This window comes from Artemia sp. Qi Xiang Cuo, chromosome 1 (genome assembly GCF_049724085.1).
Source record: "Artemia sp. Qi Xiang Cuo chromosome 1, ASM4972408v1, whole genome shotgun sequence".
NCBI lineage: Eukaryota > Metazoa > Arthropoda > Branchiopoda > Anostraca > Artemiidae > Artemia > Artemia sp. Qi Xiang Cuo.
In genome coordinates this window covers 45,074,179-45,091,701 of record NC_142794.1, presented here as the reverse complement: position 1 = coordinate 45,091,701, position 17,523 = coordinate 45,074,179, and the positions used below count along the sequence as shown (strand labels likewise).

At 38.2% G+C, this 17,523-nt stretch overlaps 1 protein-coding gene across 5 annotated transcripts in view; it reads left to right on the top strand.

Annotated features, from left to right (window-relative positions):
• TTLL12 (Tubulin tyrosine ligase-like 12) overlaps window positions 1–13,067 on the top strand; it is a 40,120-nt gene extending 27,053 nt beyond the window's left edge. For 4 of the 5 annotated variants that reach the window (XM_089095071.1, XM_089095062.1, XM_089095066.1 and 1 more), the window contains exon 2: window positions 10,850–13,067. In XM_089095071.1, coding sequence (XP_088951197.1) covers window positions 10,858–12,738 — 1,881 coding nt within the window. In that variant the 5' untranslated portion in view covers window positions 10,850–10,857 and the 3' untranslated portion in view covers window positions 12,739–13,067. Of the gene's footprint in view, window positions 1–685; window positions 760–10,849 lie in introns of all 5 variants that reach the window. The other variant, XM_089095057.1, reaches the window with a different exon arrangement.
• Window positions 13,068–17,523: the final 4,456 nt, after the last annotated feature.

Sequence of the window (17,523 nt, the reverse complement as noted above, 5' to 3'; positions counted from 1 at the left end):
TTTTTCAAGGTGTTAGGCAGAAAACTGGTGTTCACAATCGTTCTGCTGTGTTGCTAACAATTAATCAGAAGATGTCTTTGCCTGAAATTAGTACAACTAAGGTCGTGAACGTGTATAGACTTAGACTGAATAATGCTGCTACAGCTGATTCAACTCAGGCGGTTCCATCTGCTCCAAGGGTCGCTCCGATAATAGCGAAGTTTTCGAGCAAAAGCGTTGCTTGTAAAGTGTTCAAGGCCAAATCCAAGTTGGCCTCTAGTGGTAATTTTGTTGTTGAGTCTCTGACCAAGCAGAGACGAGATATTCTGAATGCGGCGAAAGACAGATTAGGTCAGCGGAATGCTTGGTCTGATCGGGGTCAAATATTGGCAAAGCCTAGTGACGGGACTCCAATAAAAAAAGATAAGGTCTCTCGCTGACTGTATCTAGTTGTTTTTTTTTTCTTTTTTTTTTCTTTCTCATGGATTGTTTGCTTATTGTCCATTTTGTTTTTTTTTTCTGTACCAATTCACTAGTTTTTGGTTCATTTTTTACTTCTCTGTTTTTTTTTTAATCTTTTTTGTATTATTTTTCTCAAAAATATTGTTTGTTTCTATTTATTTTTGGGTACACTTTTCGGTATTTTTTCTCTTTTTATTACTTCGGTTGTGTCATTTTTCGATGTTAATATTTTTCTTCTGCATAGATGCCATAGCTCTGCTGTGATGTCGTTAACCTTTGATCTGGGAGTTTGGTCGCGGAGCGGATCTACCATCCACCGTAAGTAAAATGATTAATTCTTTTGGTGACCAGGGTGATGTCAACTCTTTGGGGGAACGTTTTTTTTTTTAGTTACAAAATAATCCTTTAGATATAGAAAGTATAATAAATAATTCAGTTGGAAGTAGAAATAGGAATTATACTGATCCTAAATCGGTTATTGAAAGTAAATATGTTTCGCAATTAAGGGTTCTGCCTCTTCTAAACGGGATGGTATTTTCTCCGTGCTTCACCTAAACATTCAGGGACTTTGCTCCTCTTTTGATGAGCTGAAACAAAGATCATCAGTGGTGGAACTCCTGATATTATTGGATTATGCAAAACCTTCCTGGATTCAAATAAGGATGTGCTTTTAGATATGCCAAGATGTACGATGGAGAAGCTGAACCGGAAACAGATGGCGAAAGGTGGCCTTGCCCTGTATATTGCCGATCATCTTGTATATAATTTCCGAAGTGGTTTGAGTAGAAATGAGGAAGGAATCTTTGAATCTCTTTTTATTGAGATTAAGTCAGGTCGTAAGGATTTAGTTGCCGGTTTGGTTTACAGATTCCCTAGTGGATCTATTCCTTCGTTTATGAAAATTCTGGAAGAGGTTTTGGACTTAGTCCAAAAGCATCCTGGCGAACTTATCCTTATGGGGGATTTCAACCTTAACCTGCTGGATCAAAATTCTGCTTCGGCTGCAGATTTTTCGTCAATGATGCTTTCTGCGGGAACTCTACCTTCAGTTTGTATACCAACCCGAGTTACTGAGATGCATGCATCACTTAATGATAATATTTTTTCGTCACTAGATGTCTTAGATAATTCGGTGATAGTTAGTGATATTTCTGATCATTTCGCTGCTATTTCACGATATAGGACTGCTAATCTATCGCAGCGTAAAGCTTCGCCATCTAATCTCTCATTTTTCTGTTTTGGTGTCAGTGAGATCAGTCTACTGAAATCTCGTTTGACTGATCAGCCATGCGATAGTTTGGATCCTGAATCGGATTTTAACCGCTCTTTTGATTTCTTTTATGATCCAGTAAAAGAAGGTATCCTAGAAGTTTGCCACTAGAATCCAGCGCCTCATACCTCGAAAAGGATAATACTGCTGAATCCGTGGATGACTCCAGGTCTCCATAAAAGCTGGAAAAGGAAAAATTATCTATGGAAGCTATACAAGGCTTTGTCATCTGCTTCTCATCATCAGCGATTCAAGGCCTATAGGAGTATATTTAATTCTCTGTGTCGGAAGGCCAAGTCTCAGTATTATCACAGGAAATTTTCTGAGTGTGGAAAGGATGTTGGGAAGACATGGAAAATTATTAATTCTGTACTTAAACCTACTCCCACTCCGCCTTCAGTTCCAACAACGCTGATAGTTGATGGTAAAAAGTCCAAGGAGAAGAAAATGTTCAGCTAGAGCTTACGTCTTATTTTGCTAAAATAGGAAAGACGACTGCTTCCTCTGTGAGCTCTACAACTCCTCGTTGCGATTTCAGAGCCGTTCTTGGACCCCCATGTTTAAAGTCAATGGTCTTGAACCCTGTTTCTGAGTTTGAAGTAGCTCGGATCGTAAATGCACTTAGAAGTTCATCGTCTTCAGGGCCAGACAGAATTCCTACAAGGGTTATCCGTGCCTTTCTGCCAGCTATTCTGTCACCATTGGCTAAGCGTGTCAATCTCTCTTTCGCGATAGGAATTTTCCTTGAATCTCTCAAGCTAGCTAAGGTTATAGTGCTGCATAAAGGTGGTTCCCGGAGTGATCCTGCTAATTAAAGGCCAATTTCTCTTCTATCTGTTTTCAGAAAAATATTTGAGAAGGCTATGCTATCCAGGCTTCTTAGTTTTCTGGATGTCAAACATTTTTTCTATGCTTTCCAGTTCGGACTCCGAGCGAAACACTCTACAGAGCATGCGTGCGCATCTCTATTGAATTTCATTCATTCGGCAATAGATTTTGGTCTTATCCCGGCAGCTTTATTTTTGGATGTTCGTAAAGTTTTTGATTCTTTGACTCATCAGATTCTTCTTTGGAAATTATCGCATATTGGTATAAGATCAAATGTTTTCTCTTGGTTTGAATCATATCTTTCTGGTAGAATTATTTCAATTAATCCGCTTTTCCAGAGCCCTTGGAAGTAGAATATGGCGTCCCCCAGGGATCTGTTCTTGGCCCCGTTTTATTTCTGATTTACGTCAATGATCTGATTTCAGCAGTCAAGAATACCAGTCCTCTGGTATGCTGCAATCTCGGTCATCCGGATGTTCATTCGTGTACCAATACTACTTCTAATGAAGATTGCTTCGTTGCTTTTGCTGACAACAGCATTTTTGGGACTCTAGGGAGGCTGGACTGTGATATCAGTTATAATCTGGTGGCAATATTTGAGAGAGTAGTTTCATGGTTTGAGGCGAATTACTTGGCCTTGAATGTTGCCAAGTTACATTTTCTTATTTTTTCTTGGATTGGTGTAGCTTTCCCTCAACTGACACAGCTTCAGGTGTCACAAGGCTCCTTGTGTAGACCAAAGAATTGGTTGGTCCGGTATCTTGGTATCCTGCTTGATGAGAACCTTTCGTTTAGACACAATATAGCCATGATTAGGGTTAAGGTCTCACGGAGTTTGGGTGTCATTCGAAAACTCAAACACACCTTTCCTGGATGTATTCTGAAGCTTCTTTTTTTCTGCCTTGTCCAGTCATATGTCTCTTATTGCCCCATAGTATGGATGTCTACTTTTCCGTCTACACTGCGGTCGCTTTATTTAATGTATAAAAAAACACGGCGGCTGGTTATTGACACCAACCGTTATTCAACAAAACCCCGTCTAAATCTACAGTCTATCTACAATCTTTCTTTTGCTTCTTTTGTTTTTCATCAGCTTCATGGCAATCTTCCAAAATCTCTTCAAAAACTCCTCAGTTTATTTCTGATTCAGCTCCATATAACCTTCGTTCGTCACATAATATCTGCATTCCTCCTACTCCCACTGTGCGGACAGATTTCAATCCCCTCATCGCTTGTCATCAGGTTTGGAACTCCCTGCCTTCTTCAGTACAGAAATGCCACTCGTTTGGCATCAAGAGGATTCTTAAGGACGATTTAGTTAAGAATCAAACAGAATAGTTTTTTTTTTTTTTTTTTTTTTTTTTTTTTTTTTTTGTGGAGTTGATGTCCCCTGAATGTTTAGTTTTGTTTTATGGTGGTCTTCTCTGCGCTAAGACTCCCAGGCCTCAGGTATGGTCTCTTTTTAATTTTATATGTTGTTTGGCGATTGATATCTTTTTTTTTCTTTTTTATGGTTGTTTGGATATATTGTATTTTCTTTTCTTTTTTTTCTCATTCCCCCTTGTATCCCTGGCCATGGAGCCTTTCGAGGGGGATTAGGAGTGCTGTGATTGGATTGTACGTATTGATTGGATTATTTAATGTAAGCCTATTTTAATGTTTTTATATTCATCTAGCGATTGATTTAAACGGTATGTATTCCCCCTCTATTACAGGCCTAGGAGCCTTTGGGGGATTAGCAAAATGTATTTTCTTGTATGATTAATTGATTATGAATAAATCTTATCTTATCTTATGTTTGGTTAATTAATGGTTTGTCTCCAGTTATTTAGTACCAAATTCTGCGAAATTTATTTTAGAGTTCCAATCACTCAAAACATGTCAGTCAAAATATTTCATCCAGGATCTAAAAGTTTGTCAGCATGAGATATGAAGGAGAAATGGAGAAATCTCCATATAATACTAACAAAACTGAAGTCACTGAAATCTCCACATAATACTAACAAAACTGCATATAATATTAACAATATCAAAATAGGCCCCGACACATATTAGCGTGTTTGGGACGATCCCGAAAAAGCGACACTTCAACTACTAATACAATAATACACTTCCTCGAAAAAAAAATCTGACTCCTCCTCCCCTCCCCCATCCCTACTGAAAAATTTATCGACATTCTAAAGATAATATATTTTTATAGGGAATTAAGGAATCGCAAACTCATACTTTATGACTCATTATGCTTCCTTTCAAATACCGACACTCACTTCAATCAACACACTAATCAATTTCTCTTTTAACACTCACAAGCATATACTCACTCCCAAATCAGTCACTCAATCCATATCTACAATACTGGTTAAAACAAATATATCGCAAAGAAGCACGGAATTCCTCAAGGGCCTTCTTGCCTTTTACTTCCGCCGGAAGCCTTTTCCAGACTTCAGTACCAATATACCTAATAGAAATTTTAGATCTGGTAGTAATTTAGAACCGGCGTTCTAACTAATTCAACATTTCTAGTTTCATAACTATGTTCCCTTTCTTTATAAAGTTCCAAAAAACATGCAGGTAACAAATTAGAAGAAAAAAATCATGCATGAACAAATTTACATATAATTTAACCAAACCAAAAAATGGTAAAATTTTTAATTGGTGATGCTTCGATCTTACCAAATTCTGGGACAAGTCATTGGTCAAAACTCTTGCAGCTTTAATTTGTAACACACGGAGTGGATATAAACGGCTAGTGAACGTCGACGGCCAAACTGTAACACGGTACAACAAATATGGATGAATAAGAGAAAAATATAACATTCTAATAACCTTTTTAGGGAAAGAATTTTTCTGCTTCCGCAGAGTTCCAACATTTTTGGCTAATTTTCTACTTAGGCATTTTAAGGCATTCATCTACCATGACGCCAAGATACTTTACAATACTTGTCCGTTACTTGTCCATTTTCTAACTCAGTTTCTTCAATCCATGGATAGTAATTTGCACTTCTGCCATATAGTATGAACATTGCTTTCTTCTGATTAACAAGCAATTTGTTCGTTCGCATCCACCTCCCTCTCGATTAGCACAATTCCTTGTTTCATGCCATTTTTCAAATCCGCTTCTGTTTTCGCAGCCATTGTAAACTGAGTATCATCAGCAAAACTTGGAAGTATTGCTAACATCGGGCCATCATTGTACCTTGGCGTTGACAGCTGTCTGAGGCATCCATTTACGTGTAAAACTTCGACAACATTTTTTACTATGCATCTTTGAACACATTATTCTATTTTCAGTTAAAAGTATTTGCTCATTGTTTCTTTGCACCTTATTTAATTTACTGTAAAGTCACGCATTTAAATACTTTTTGAATGCATGTAAAACCCTTACAGATGCGTCAAAATAAAGCAGTGAGAATACTTGCAATTTTTACATCGGTCATTAACCCTTCAAAAATGAATCAGTGACAGAAGCGCTATTTTTTCCTAAATCTTTAGAGTTGAGATTGATAACGGCAATATATTCCAGTGGGGTACTTTAAAATACTGAATTCAATAAATTATGGGAAAAATCCCCCAGAACATTTCTCCGATGGAAAATCCCCCCCCCCCGTGCGGAAAATTTCCACCCATATTCCTCCTGGATAATTTCAGATGCTCATTATAAGGAAAACTGAAAGTTCTACTCACCTGTTTAAGTGAGAGGCAATGCTATAGCGTTACCTATAGTAAAGAGCCATAAGGCTTCAATGTATTATTATTTATTATTTTTTCTCAGGGACACTGTGTATGGAAGTGGTGGCCTTATAAACTTTGGAGGGGGCTCATTCGATTGCAAATTTAAAGTTCTAGTGCCTTTTTAAGAGTCAAAGTGATTGGAGGGCAACCAGTCCCTCAAATCAGCTTTACCCCCAACTCAACCGATCGAAATTTTGAGAGATCCATTTTGTTCAAAATAGTCCAAAGGTCAAATAACCATTCCTCAATGGGGTTGACAACCTCCCTTCGAGCCCCCGGGGCAAGAGCTGTAAGCTATGCAAGTTGGCAAGTGTTCTTCTATAATGTTTTAATTAAGAATTAAATTTAAAAAAAAAAAAAAATTTTTAACTGAAAGTAAGGAACGACATTAAAACTTAAAACGAACATAAATAATTCGGTGTATAAAAAGGGCTGTCCCTTCCTCAATACCTCGCTCTTTACGCTAAAGTTTGGTTCTTTGTCACATCTCCACTTCTTAAAGCAATAAAAAATTTAGCGTAAAGAGCGAGGCGTTGAGGAGGTGACACCCTGTTTCATATACGGAATAATTTCTGTTCGTTTTAAGTTTTAATGTCGCTCCTTACTTTCAGTTTAAAAAAAACTTTTTTTTATGTAATTTCTGAAAGTTTTTCAACTAACAGAAGTTCGAATTTGGCTCACCGTACATGAAAAATTAAAACGAAACTGGCATATTAATTTTTGCAGATTTATTCAGTATATGAAGGGTTGCCCTCCCTTCAATAGCTTGCTCTTTACGCTAAAGCTGTTAGCACTTTCAGAAAAGCTTCCTATTCTAATTAAACGGTCCCCGTGTTTCAGTAGACGCTTTAAAAAATTGGGAGAAACAGTCAAACTTTAGCGTAAAGAACAAGGTATTGAGGAGGGGGGAACCCTTCATATTTGGAATATTTTTCGTTTGTTGTTCAATTAATGCCGGTATGTCTGGCTCACCCTCTATGGAATTTACCCCTCTCCATCAGGAAAAACTCCTCCGTAGAAATTTCACCCAACGTAAAGTGCACAGCCCCCCCCCCGTCAAATTCCCTCCAGACAGTTTCATCCTCGCTGAGAATCCTTCTTCCTGTAAAATTGCTTGCGGACGATTCAGTCTGAAAAATTCTCCTTAGCATTATTTCATTTGAATAAGACTTTAATCTCTAATCAGTTTCTCGTCCACTCCAGAAATGCCCACTTTCCTGGAAATTATTTCCAAGAAATCAAAACACGCGGAAAAAAGCCCCTCTATGATTCTCCCGGAACATCTCCACATGAAAAATTTGGCAAATATAATGTAAGACGATTAAAAAGAATTTCGTATAGTAATTCTGTCAGATCCCCCCAGTGTAACATATCCCCTGGAATATTCACCCCCCCCCCAGAAATTTCCTTCCCCGAGGAAGATTCTCCCTATAGAAAACCATCCCAAGCACACCCCCCCCCCAAAAAAAAGTACGTGTACTTCCCAATTACAAATTCTATACGTAAACAATGGGTGAATTTCATACCTTACAGGCCTCTCCCCACCGACGGTCGGGGTCATTTTAAACCTAGACATAATTGTTTGATCTTTCAACTATACTGAACAAAATAAACACACAGCCGTGATCTGTCTTCTGGTAAAATAGCAAAATTCCACATTTTTGCAAATAGGAGCTTGAAACTTCTGCAGTAGGGTTCTCTGGTATTCTGAATCTGGTGGTGTGATTTTCGCTAAGAATTCTTTAATTTTAGGGGGTGTTTTCCCCTGTTTAAAAAATCAGGCCGATTTTCCCAGTCTCGTAGCTTTTGGGTAACCCTAAACTTGACGAATTTTCTATATTTGGAATCAGCATAGTAAGTTGATTCTTTTGATGTGTCTATTGATATTAAATTTCAGTTTTTTAGAGTTTTGTTTATTATTGAGCCGAGTAGCTCCTTACTTATACTTCGTTACCACGAACTGTTTGAAAAAGGGCATGTTTGGCCCTGGATCTTCTAAAAAGGCTTAGAATATCAAGGTAAACTTTCAGGAAATGTTGAGAGGGACGCCAAATACAATCTAAACCCTCTGTCCTTGCTGATTGTGAAAAGACAATATCAGGAATATAAGCAACGGCTGATGGTATTAGGTTGAAACTTTCAATGGATGTTAAGAGGGAGTTGAAGAGAGGCTGGAGGGCAACCAGCGTCCCCCTTCTCCTTACCCCCTCCCTAAGAATGGTCAACATTTTATAATTTTCATTTTGTTCAAAATAGTCAAAAGGTCTAATAGCTATGCCTCCAGGGATGCCATGCCCCCCATAGCCCCAAGGATTGTAAATTATGCAGTTTATTCATTTTTTTTTACATGCAGGATCTACCATTAGGAAAAGGGGAAAGTTTTGACACTGGGTGCATCCGAAAAAGTCAAGGCTATTAAGGTGAAATTTTGGAGAATGTTGAGGAGTATCTTAAACTAAATCAAAAGGCAATATGTACATCCAGTTTATCAATAAGGTGGATCTGTAATATCTTAAGAACGGCTGAGGGTATTACGAAAGCAATAAGAATTCCAAATAGGGATAGGTCCTTTTATTAGACAGTGAAACGAAAATATAAAACAAAGGTTCTAAATATCTCGATGACACAGTCGGTCATCATCAGTAGAGTTACTAACTTATCAAAATTAAAACAATAATAGTAAAGAATAATAGTAAAGCTGAGGGTATTAAGTTGAAACTTTCAGGACATGCTGATGTGGATGTTTTAAAGTGATTGGAGGGCTGCCAGTCCTCCTCCCTTGCCCTTTTTAACTGCCCTCTCTTCTAAAATATTTGATCAAAATTTTGAAATAGCCATCTCGTTCAAAACAGTCTAAAGGTCAAACAACTATGCCTATGGGTGTGGCATAACACTCCACAGCTTTGGGGAGGAATGCCGAACCCTCCAATGCCCTCTTTAGCTACCCTCTCTCCAAAAACATTCGATCAAAATTTTTAAAGAGTCGTCTGGCTTAAAATAGTCTAATGATCAAATAACTATGCCAATGGGTATCTCCAAAGCCACAGCCTTGGAGAGTAATGCTGAACTCAGTCAGTGTATACTATTTGTATGCTAGCTATCAATAGAGCGTATCAACAATATCTAAGAAATGGCCGGGGACATTAAGTTGAAACTTGCAGGGGATATTGAAAATGGTTGGAGGGCTACGAGATCCCTTCTTTGCCCTTTTTAGATGCCCCTCCCCTCTACACTGATCAAAATTTGAAGTGATTTTTTTTTTCAAAACAGGCAAAAGGTCTAGTAAATATGCCTCAGAGATTCACAACAGATTGTGAATCTCTGTGCCCTAGGTGTAGCATGTCTATCCTTCTGTCAGAAATTTAACAGGAGGATGTGGTTTATTGGAGGCAAGTGCTCGAAGTCCCGATTTCTTCAATGTTGAATCAATGTAACTTCGGAATCAAAAGACCAAGTGCTTTCAGACTTCCAGTATTATCTTTCTCTCTGATTGTAAACCAAACGATATCCCACATCATAGTAGTACTATGGCTAGCTTTGGATTTTCGAAAAAGGGCCATTTTAAAGACTGATGGCAATATATGGATCCAGCCCTTTTCATTTTGAATTTTGTTGTGCTATTAGGATCTGTTGGCCCAGGTCACATACCCCTAAGTTTCAAGTCGATCAGACACAAAGAAAATAACTTTTGGCAAAAGTTTGTTGTATGCGGACGTCCCATTGGTCCAGGGTACACACCAGTATACAGTATATACCATTCTCTCCTTTTCTACTTTAGCCTATATGTGAAAAAAAAAATGCAGTTTGCTTAATTTAGGGCCCTGGCCTGTGAAGGTGTTACCCCTGACGTGTATTTTCTTTGTCCTTTTGACTAGTGTGAGCAAAATGAATGTCTCTTTCTTTGATCTAGACCTAAATGAGTTATACAGGGACACTTAGCGTATTGAACCTTTTTTTTTGGGGGGGGGGGGGGATTCGCGGGCCAAATTTATGCCTTCAATCCTACATATTTAAATTCCTTGCAATATTCCAATTTTAAAAAAGGTGACATGCCCACATTTTCAAATAAATATATCTATGAACAGTGGGTCAGTTGCTAAGCTTCAGGCCCTTACCTTACTGCTATATCGATAGTTTTCTCTCTTGGTGCATATTTCGACCTTTTGATTATTCTCAGCAAAATGGCTACCTCAAAATATTGATTCAGTCCCATGGGTGTCTTGGGAAAAAAGGCACAAGGGGAGGACTGCAGTCACTTTCAACCTTCAGTAATGGCGTTAGACTTTTCAATTTATGATCGAGTAAAACCCTTCAGAGCTTCTAAGATATCCCTTCTATACGAAATTGCCAGGAAAAAAACGTGAAAGATCCATCATTCTTTATTAAGTTAAAAGTACTGCGTTATGATAATATGCATCCTGTACAGGCATTGAAAAATTTATCTCGTGAGACATACTCTGAAGTCACATTAAAAAAAAATATTCACTTAGTCTTTCGTAGTAGTAATTTGTCAATTAATTGTAGAAATGCTCTAAAGAAATTAGGCTATTATTATTTATTCCAAATTTATATTTTCAGGCTTTAAAATGGCCAGCGAGGCAGTTTTGAATGGAGTCAGTTTGTATCAACAGTTTGTTGCATTGCACCGAGAGCAGCTAGTATCATCATGTGTCCCTTTTTATCTATGGGAGGCCTTATTTTACAAGCTTGAGAAACATATATTTGATGCTGGGGCAGTTTTTGGGCTTATGCAAATTGAGTATGAAGAGGGTGAAAAACTTGAACATGATCCGTCGTTTACGGTTTTGGTAACAGATGAAGAAGGAATTCAATGCAATGACCCAAGTCACATTTATCTCATTGACCATGCCTGGACATTCAGGCCAGAAAGTGCCAGAGATCAGTTGATCCACGTTGATTCTCTTCGTACAAGAATGAGGATATTGATGGAAATTGACGGCGACCTAAATACAGAAGAATTAGCAGATGCTGTTATGAGTCAAGTATGGAAATATGCATCTTGCTATAGTATTGGTGGAGAAATTCAACCCGAAAAGAAAGTCCCTATTTGGTATGTAATGGACGAGTTTGGTTCAAGGATTAATCATTCTGATCAACCAAATTGTAGAGTTGTACCTTTCTTCTATATAACTGAACAAGCAGCATATTCCTTGCTTTTTCCAATTAAGGACATTCCTCAATCCAGGGTTGCGACCCGTGACTATATCGAAGGTCCGTTTAAATCTGAAATTCAGAGAGAAGCTTTGCTTTTACCTTGGAAGCCTACTGATTTCACTTCTATCTCTCTCCAGCAGAGGGAGCCTGATATAAGCTACTTCACTTCTGGAAGGAAAAATGAAACTTTAAGATATGCTGACGCCCCTGATCCAATAATCTGGAAAAACAGGCCTTTGAAAGTTTATACCCAATACCCTTTCATTGCAGAAAATTTAAGGGACCCTAGGTTTGAAATTACTGAAGATGAGAGTAGTGCAAATATTTGCTGGTATGTTTCTGCTTTTAAAGATTTTGAGGCGCTGAGCCTTCAGGCACCTAATCGTCTAATAAACCAATTTCCATTTGAATATATTTTGACAGTTAAAGACCTTCTTGGAGTTGTTTGCCGTCGAAAAGCACCAAATGGCATAACGTGTGACGTGGAAACATTGACAACGTATCCGTCATGGCTACCTGCGACGTTCGATTTAAATACTGAAATAGAAAAATTTGCAGCGTATTTCCAAGCAAGAGAATCCAAGGGAATTGATAATCATTGGATCTGCAAACCTTTTAATCTTGCTCGCAGTTTGGATACTCATGTGACTAATAATTTGAGTTTTATTCTTCGTTTGCCCTTTTCAGGACCAAAAATAGCTCAAAAATATATTCATGATCCAGTTTTATTTAATCGTCCCGAAATTGGGAATGTGAAATTTGACGTGAGATATTTAGTCCTGTTGCAAAGTGTCAAACCGTTAAAGGCATTTGTTTACAATCGCTTCTGGCTCCGATTTTCGAACAAACCATTCGAATTGGCCCACCTTGAAGAATATGAGCGGCACTTCACCGTGATGAATTATGGCGAAACTGAACTTTGTCAAATGTACTGCCATGATTTTATTCAGAAGATTCAAGAACAATATCCTGACGTGTCCTGGACGGATACTGAAGAAAAAATCCTTAATATGCTCAAAGATATGTTAATAGCAGCCACAGAGAAGGACCCTCCCATAGGTATAGCTCACAATCCTCAATCTCGAGCTATGTATGCTGCTGATTTGATGCTTTCTTGGGAAAATCTCAATGGCTGCAAGATAATAGAGCCAAAGTTATTGGAAGTTAATTTTTCGCCAGATTGTGAAAGGGCTTGTGATTACTATCCTGACTTTTATGACAATATATTTTCTACACTCTTCTTGGATGACTCCGAGAATGCTAATATGCACGTTCTGTTTGATCATAAATAAATTCTACTTGTCAAATTTTATTTTAACTTTTATGTAGTACCTTACTTACTAAACTGTTTCCTTTTTTCCCCGAAATGATTCTAACTTGAAATACTATTCTTTAAAACCAAGTGCACCTTTTGATAGCAAAATCTGAACCATCAGAATAAAACAAAACAATGATTGAGTATACTGTAAATGCCTCCGTTTTTTATATGAATGATTTATTTTCTTCTTTTTTTCGAAGAGGGACGCCGCTTGCACAATTACGAACTTGAGACGATCATACAAAATTGAACTTTTGACAGTTGCAACAGACCAATCTGGATTCAGCCCTTTTCTTTGCTGAATTTTTTTTTGTGATTCTTTTACACAATATAACCAGTGTATTATTTCTTTTACAGTCAAACTCTAAGTAAGGAGTGACCCAGCTCAATAGTAACCGAAACTCTAAAAAACAGAATTCTGATACCAATAGATACATCGAAAGAATCAGATTTGTATGTTGATTTCAAATATATAAGTTTCATTAAGTTTAGTCTTACCCATCAAAAAGTTACGCGCCTGAGAAAATCTGCCTTATTTTTGAAAAAAGGGGGAAACACCCCCTAAAAGTCATAGAACCTTAATGAAAATCACACCATCAGAGTCAGCATATCAGAGAACCCCACTGTAGAAGTTTCAAGCTTCCATATGCAAAAATATGGAATTTCGTGTTTTTTGCCAGAAGAAAGATCACGGAGGCGTGTTTATTTGTTTTTTTTTTCCAGGGGTTACCGTACCGATCCAGTAGTCCTAGAATATCGTGAGAGGGCTCATTCGAACGGAAATTAAAAGTTCTAGTTTAAAAAAAAATGGCTATCTTTTTTACCATTTTAAAAAAATGGCTATCTCAAAATTTGTATCGGATGGTTTAGGGGAAAAAGGGGGTGGGGGGCTAGGGGTCCTCCGATCTCTTTTGACTCTTAAAAATTGAACTAGAACTTTTTATTTTCATTCAAATCACCCCTCTTTGAAGTTTATACGAGCATCCCTTCCATAAGAAGCCCCCAGGGCATAACTTGCAACACCTGCCCCCGGGCCCTGGGTGGATGTGTCGACCCCAGATTTTTTTATCTGACCTTTGAACTGTTTTTAAAAAAATGGCTATCTCAAAATCTTTCATTGGATGCATTTGGGGGAAAAGGGGCGTAGGGGGGGATAGTTGCCCTCTGTTTTCTTTTGATTCTTAAAAACTGAACTAGAACTTTTAATTTCCAATCAAATGAGCCCTCTCTGAAGTTTATACGAGCATCCCTTTTATAAGAACCATATACGCCCCTAGGACAGCACTTACAACACCTACCCTCCGGGCCCCGGAGGGTTGTGTTGACACCGGAGTTTTTGTAATCTAATTTTTGAAACTTTTTAAAAAAAACTGGCTATCTCAAAATTTGTAGCGGATGGATTTGGGGAAGAAAGGATGTGGGGGGGGGGGGGCTAGTTGCCCTCCAATCTCTTTTGACTCTGAAAAACTAAACTAGAAATTTCAATTTCCAATCAAATCGGCCCTCTCTGAAGTTTTTACGAGCATCCTTTCCATAAGAACTATATTTTCGCCCAGGGCATAACTTACAACGCTTGCCCTCGGGCCCTGGGGGTACTGTGTCGGCCCCGGAGTTTTCGTTATATGGTCTTTGAACTATTTTTAAAAACTGGCTACCTCAATACTCTTATCAGATGGGTTTCAGAAAAAAAGGCATGGAGGGCGGGGGGCTAGGTGCCCTTCAATCTCTTCTAATTCTTAAAAAGTGAACTAGAACTTTCAGATTCCAATCAAATGATCTCTCTTTGAAGTTTATACGAGCATCCATTTCATAAGAACCATATATGCCCCCAGGGCATAACTTACAACGCCTGCCCCCGGGCCCTGGGGCGTTGTGTTGACACCAGAGTTTTGTTATATGATCTTTGAACTATTTATAACAAAATAGATACACCGATATTTTTAACGGGAGCATTTGGGAAAAATGTGCATGCGGGGGGAGGTACTGTGTATCCCTCGATAGATTTTGACTCCTAAATGTGAACTAGAACTTTCAATTTCCAATCAAATGATTTCTCTCTGAAGTGTATACGAGCATTCATTCCACAAGAACCATATATGCCCCCAGGGCATAACATAACCCTTGCCCTGAAGACTGTGGGGGGGGGGGGAGTGTCCTGCTCAAAGATAACTTCAAAATCTTTCAACTAAGTTGAATAAAATGGATTTCTAAAAATTTTGAGTGGATGTGTTTGGAGAAATGGTGAACGTAGAAGGGGTGTTAGACGCCCTCCAATCACTTTCGGCAATTAAAAGGACACCAGCCATTTTAATTTTCAATCTAATGAGCCCTTTTTGAAGTTTCTACGACAACGTTTTCTATAAAAAACCTTATATGCCCCCAGGGCATAATTTAAAACCCCTGCCCGGTGGGCTGTGGGGGGAAAGTCCTCCTCAAAAACATATGTTCTATCTGGAAATCAACTACGTAGAACAAAATGGCTATCTCAAAATTTTGATCGGATGTTTTTGGGGAAATGGTGGGTGTGGAAGGGGTGTTAGTTGATTTCCAATCACTTTTGACCCTTAAAAAGGGCACTAGAACTCTCGACTTCTAATCGAATGAGCCCCCTTTAAAGTTTATACGACGACCACTTCCATATGAAGTGCCTCTGGGAAAAAAATAATAATAAAGCATTGGAGCCGTAAGGTCTGACTTGGAAAGTGAATTCATCGTTATGGGCTTCTTCTTGAAGCTAATTGTCAGTTGCAGTTGTAAAGTCGAAAATTTTACTAAATTATTTATGGAAATCCATAACAGTAACTATAGGGAGGAGAGGGATAACGCAGCATGATTTTGTCACAAGACGATAAAAAAAATTTAAATATATTATTTCGCTTGGCCATTGTAAAAATTAGTAATATATGGCCTGCATCTAAGGTCTGTGTCTAGAAATTCAACTCAGTCTTGGCGTATGCGCAAATCAGTCCTATTACTTTGCGGAAAAACCCTGTATATATATATATATATATATATATATATATATATATATATATATATATATATATATATATATATATATATATATATATATATAAATATATATATATATATATATATATATATATATATATATATATATATATATATATATATATATATATATATATATATGTATATATATATATATATATATATATATACAGGGTTTGTCCGGAAAGTAATAGGATTGATTTTCTTCCGCCACGACTGTACTTCGAAGCGTGCTCGCGTCAACCGGATTCGGTAGAAGGCGTTCCTAGCTAACAAGCGGCTGGTTTGTTGTCTCCGAGCACCTTGAGAGTCAGGACAGGCATTTTTGCGTGGCGTGGTTTCTGTGAGTGGTGCAAGCGGAAAATGCAGCGTTTGTTAGAGCAGAGGTACGCGATTAAATTCTGTGTGAAACTCGGTAAATTTGCGACACAGACGTTTGATATGATCCAGCAGGTTTACCCAGATGTTGCATGACATTATGACGGTGCATTTTAAAATGTGCAAGATATGCACGAAGATGGTCCTAAAAGTGCTCACTGACGACCAGAAACTGCGGCGAATGGAAGTGTGCCAAGAAAATTTGAACATTTGTGAAAGTTACCCCCAATTTTTGAATAACGTAATCACAGGTGACGAGTCCTGGATCTTTGAGCGTGATCCTGAGACAATCTTCTGAGTGGCACACGTCGGCGTCTCCGCCCAAAAAGGCAAGAATGAACAAATCCGAAGTGAAAACGATGTTCATTGTCTTTTTTGACATCAAAGTCATCGTCCACCATGAGTTTGTTCCTCCCGGATAAACCGTCAGCGTCATGTTTTATTTGGAAGCGCTCAAAAGACTAAATCGAAAGGTCAATCGGGTCCGACAAGACCTCGTAGCCGACTGGAAGTTGCACAACGACAACGCCCCGGCTCACACTGCCTTTCTCGTAAACAACTACCTGACCAAGGCCAGCATCCCAACGCTTCCGCAGCCTCCCTAGAGCCCAGATGTGGCCCCTTTAATGTTTCCCCCCTGAAAAGGTCGATGAAAGACAAGCATTTTGAGGCGACAGAGAGGATCCAAGCAGCATGCACCGTGGCTCTCAAGGCTATTCCGGAGAATGCATACCATGACGCCTTCAATGCTTGGAAATCGCGCTGGCATTGCTACGCAAAAAGAGCCTATTTTGAAAGTTTTCAAAGAATTGTAACGATTGGCTCAATAAATGTTTTTAGATCGACTCAGTCGTATTACTTTCCGGACAAACCCTGTATATACATATATATACATATATATATATATATATATATATATATATATATATATATATATATATATATATATATATATATATATATATATATATATATATATTCCATGTTCATTGAGTGACCGGCTTTAAAGTTGTGCCCATTTTTGTCTTCTTCAACCCGTTTGGTACTATTCCAGAAATTAGCAATCCTTGCAAATTTCAACCGACCTGCAAAACAACAATGGCCCCGGTTGTTGGTATGATTTATTATATGGTATTTTATTAGAAGGTGAATAATAATGGCTACTGGAGGATGAGTTAAGATGGTAAATATATCCGCACCTAGTTCATGCCAGAAGGAACGTGGTCAGATACTAAGTGGCTCTGCAGACACAACTGGTTGGAGAGTGAACAAGAAAGACAAAGGTTACCAACATGGATTTCATAGGGATTACCTCAAACTGGACTTCCAATAAATCATTAAAAATAGTATTTGGCCAGATCAAGTCTGC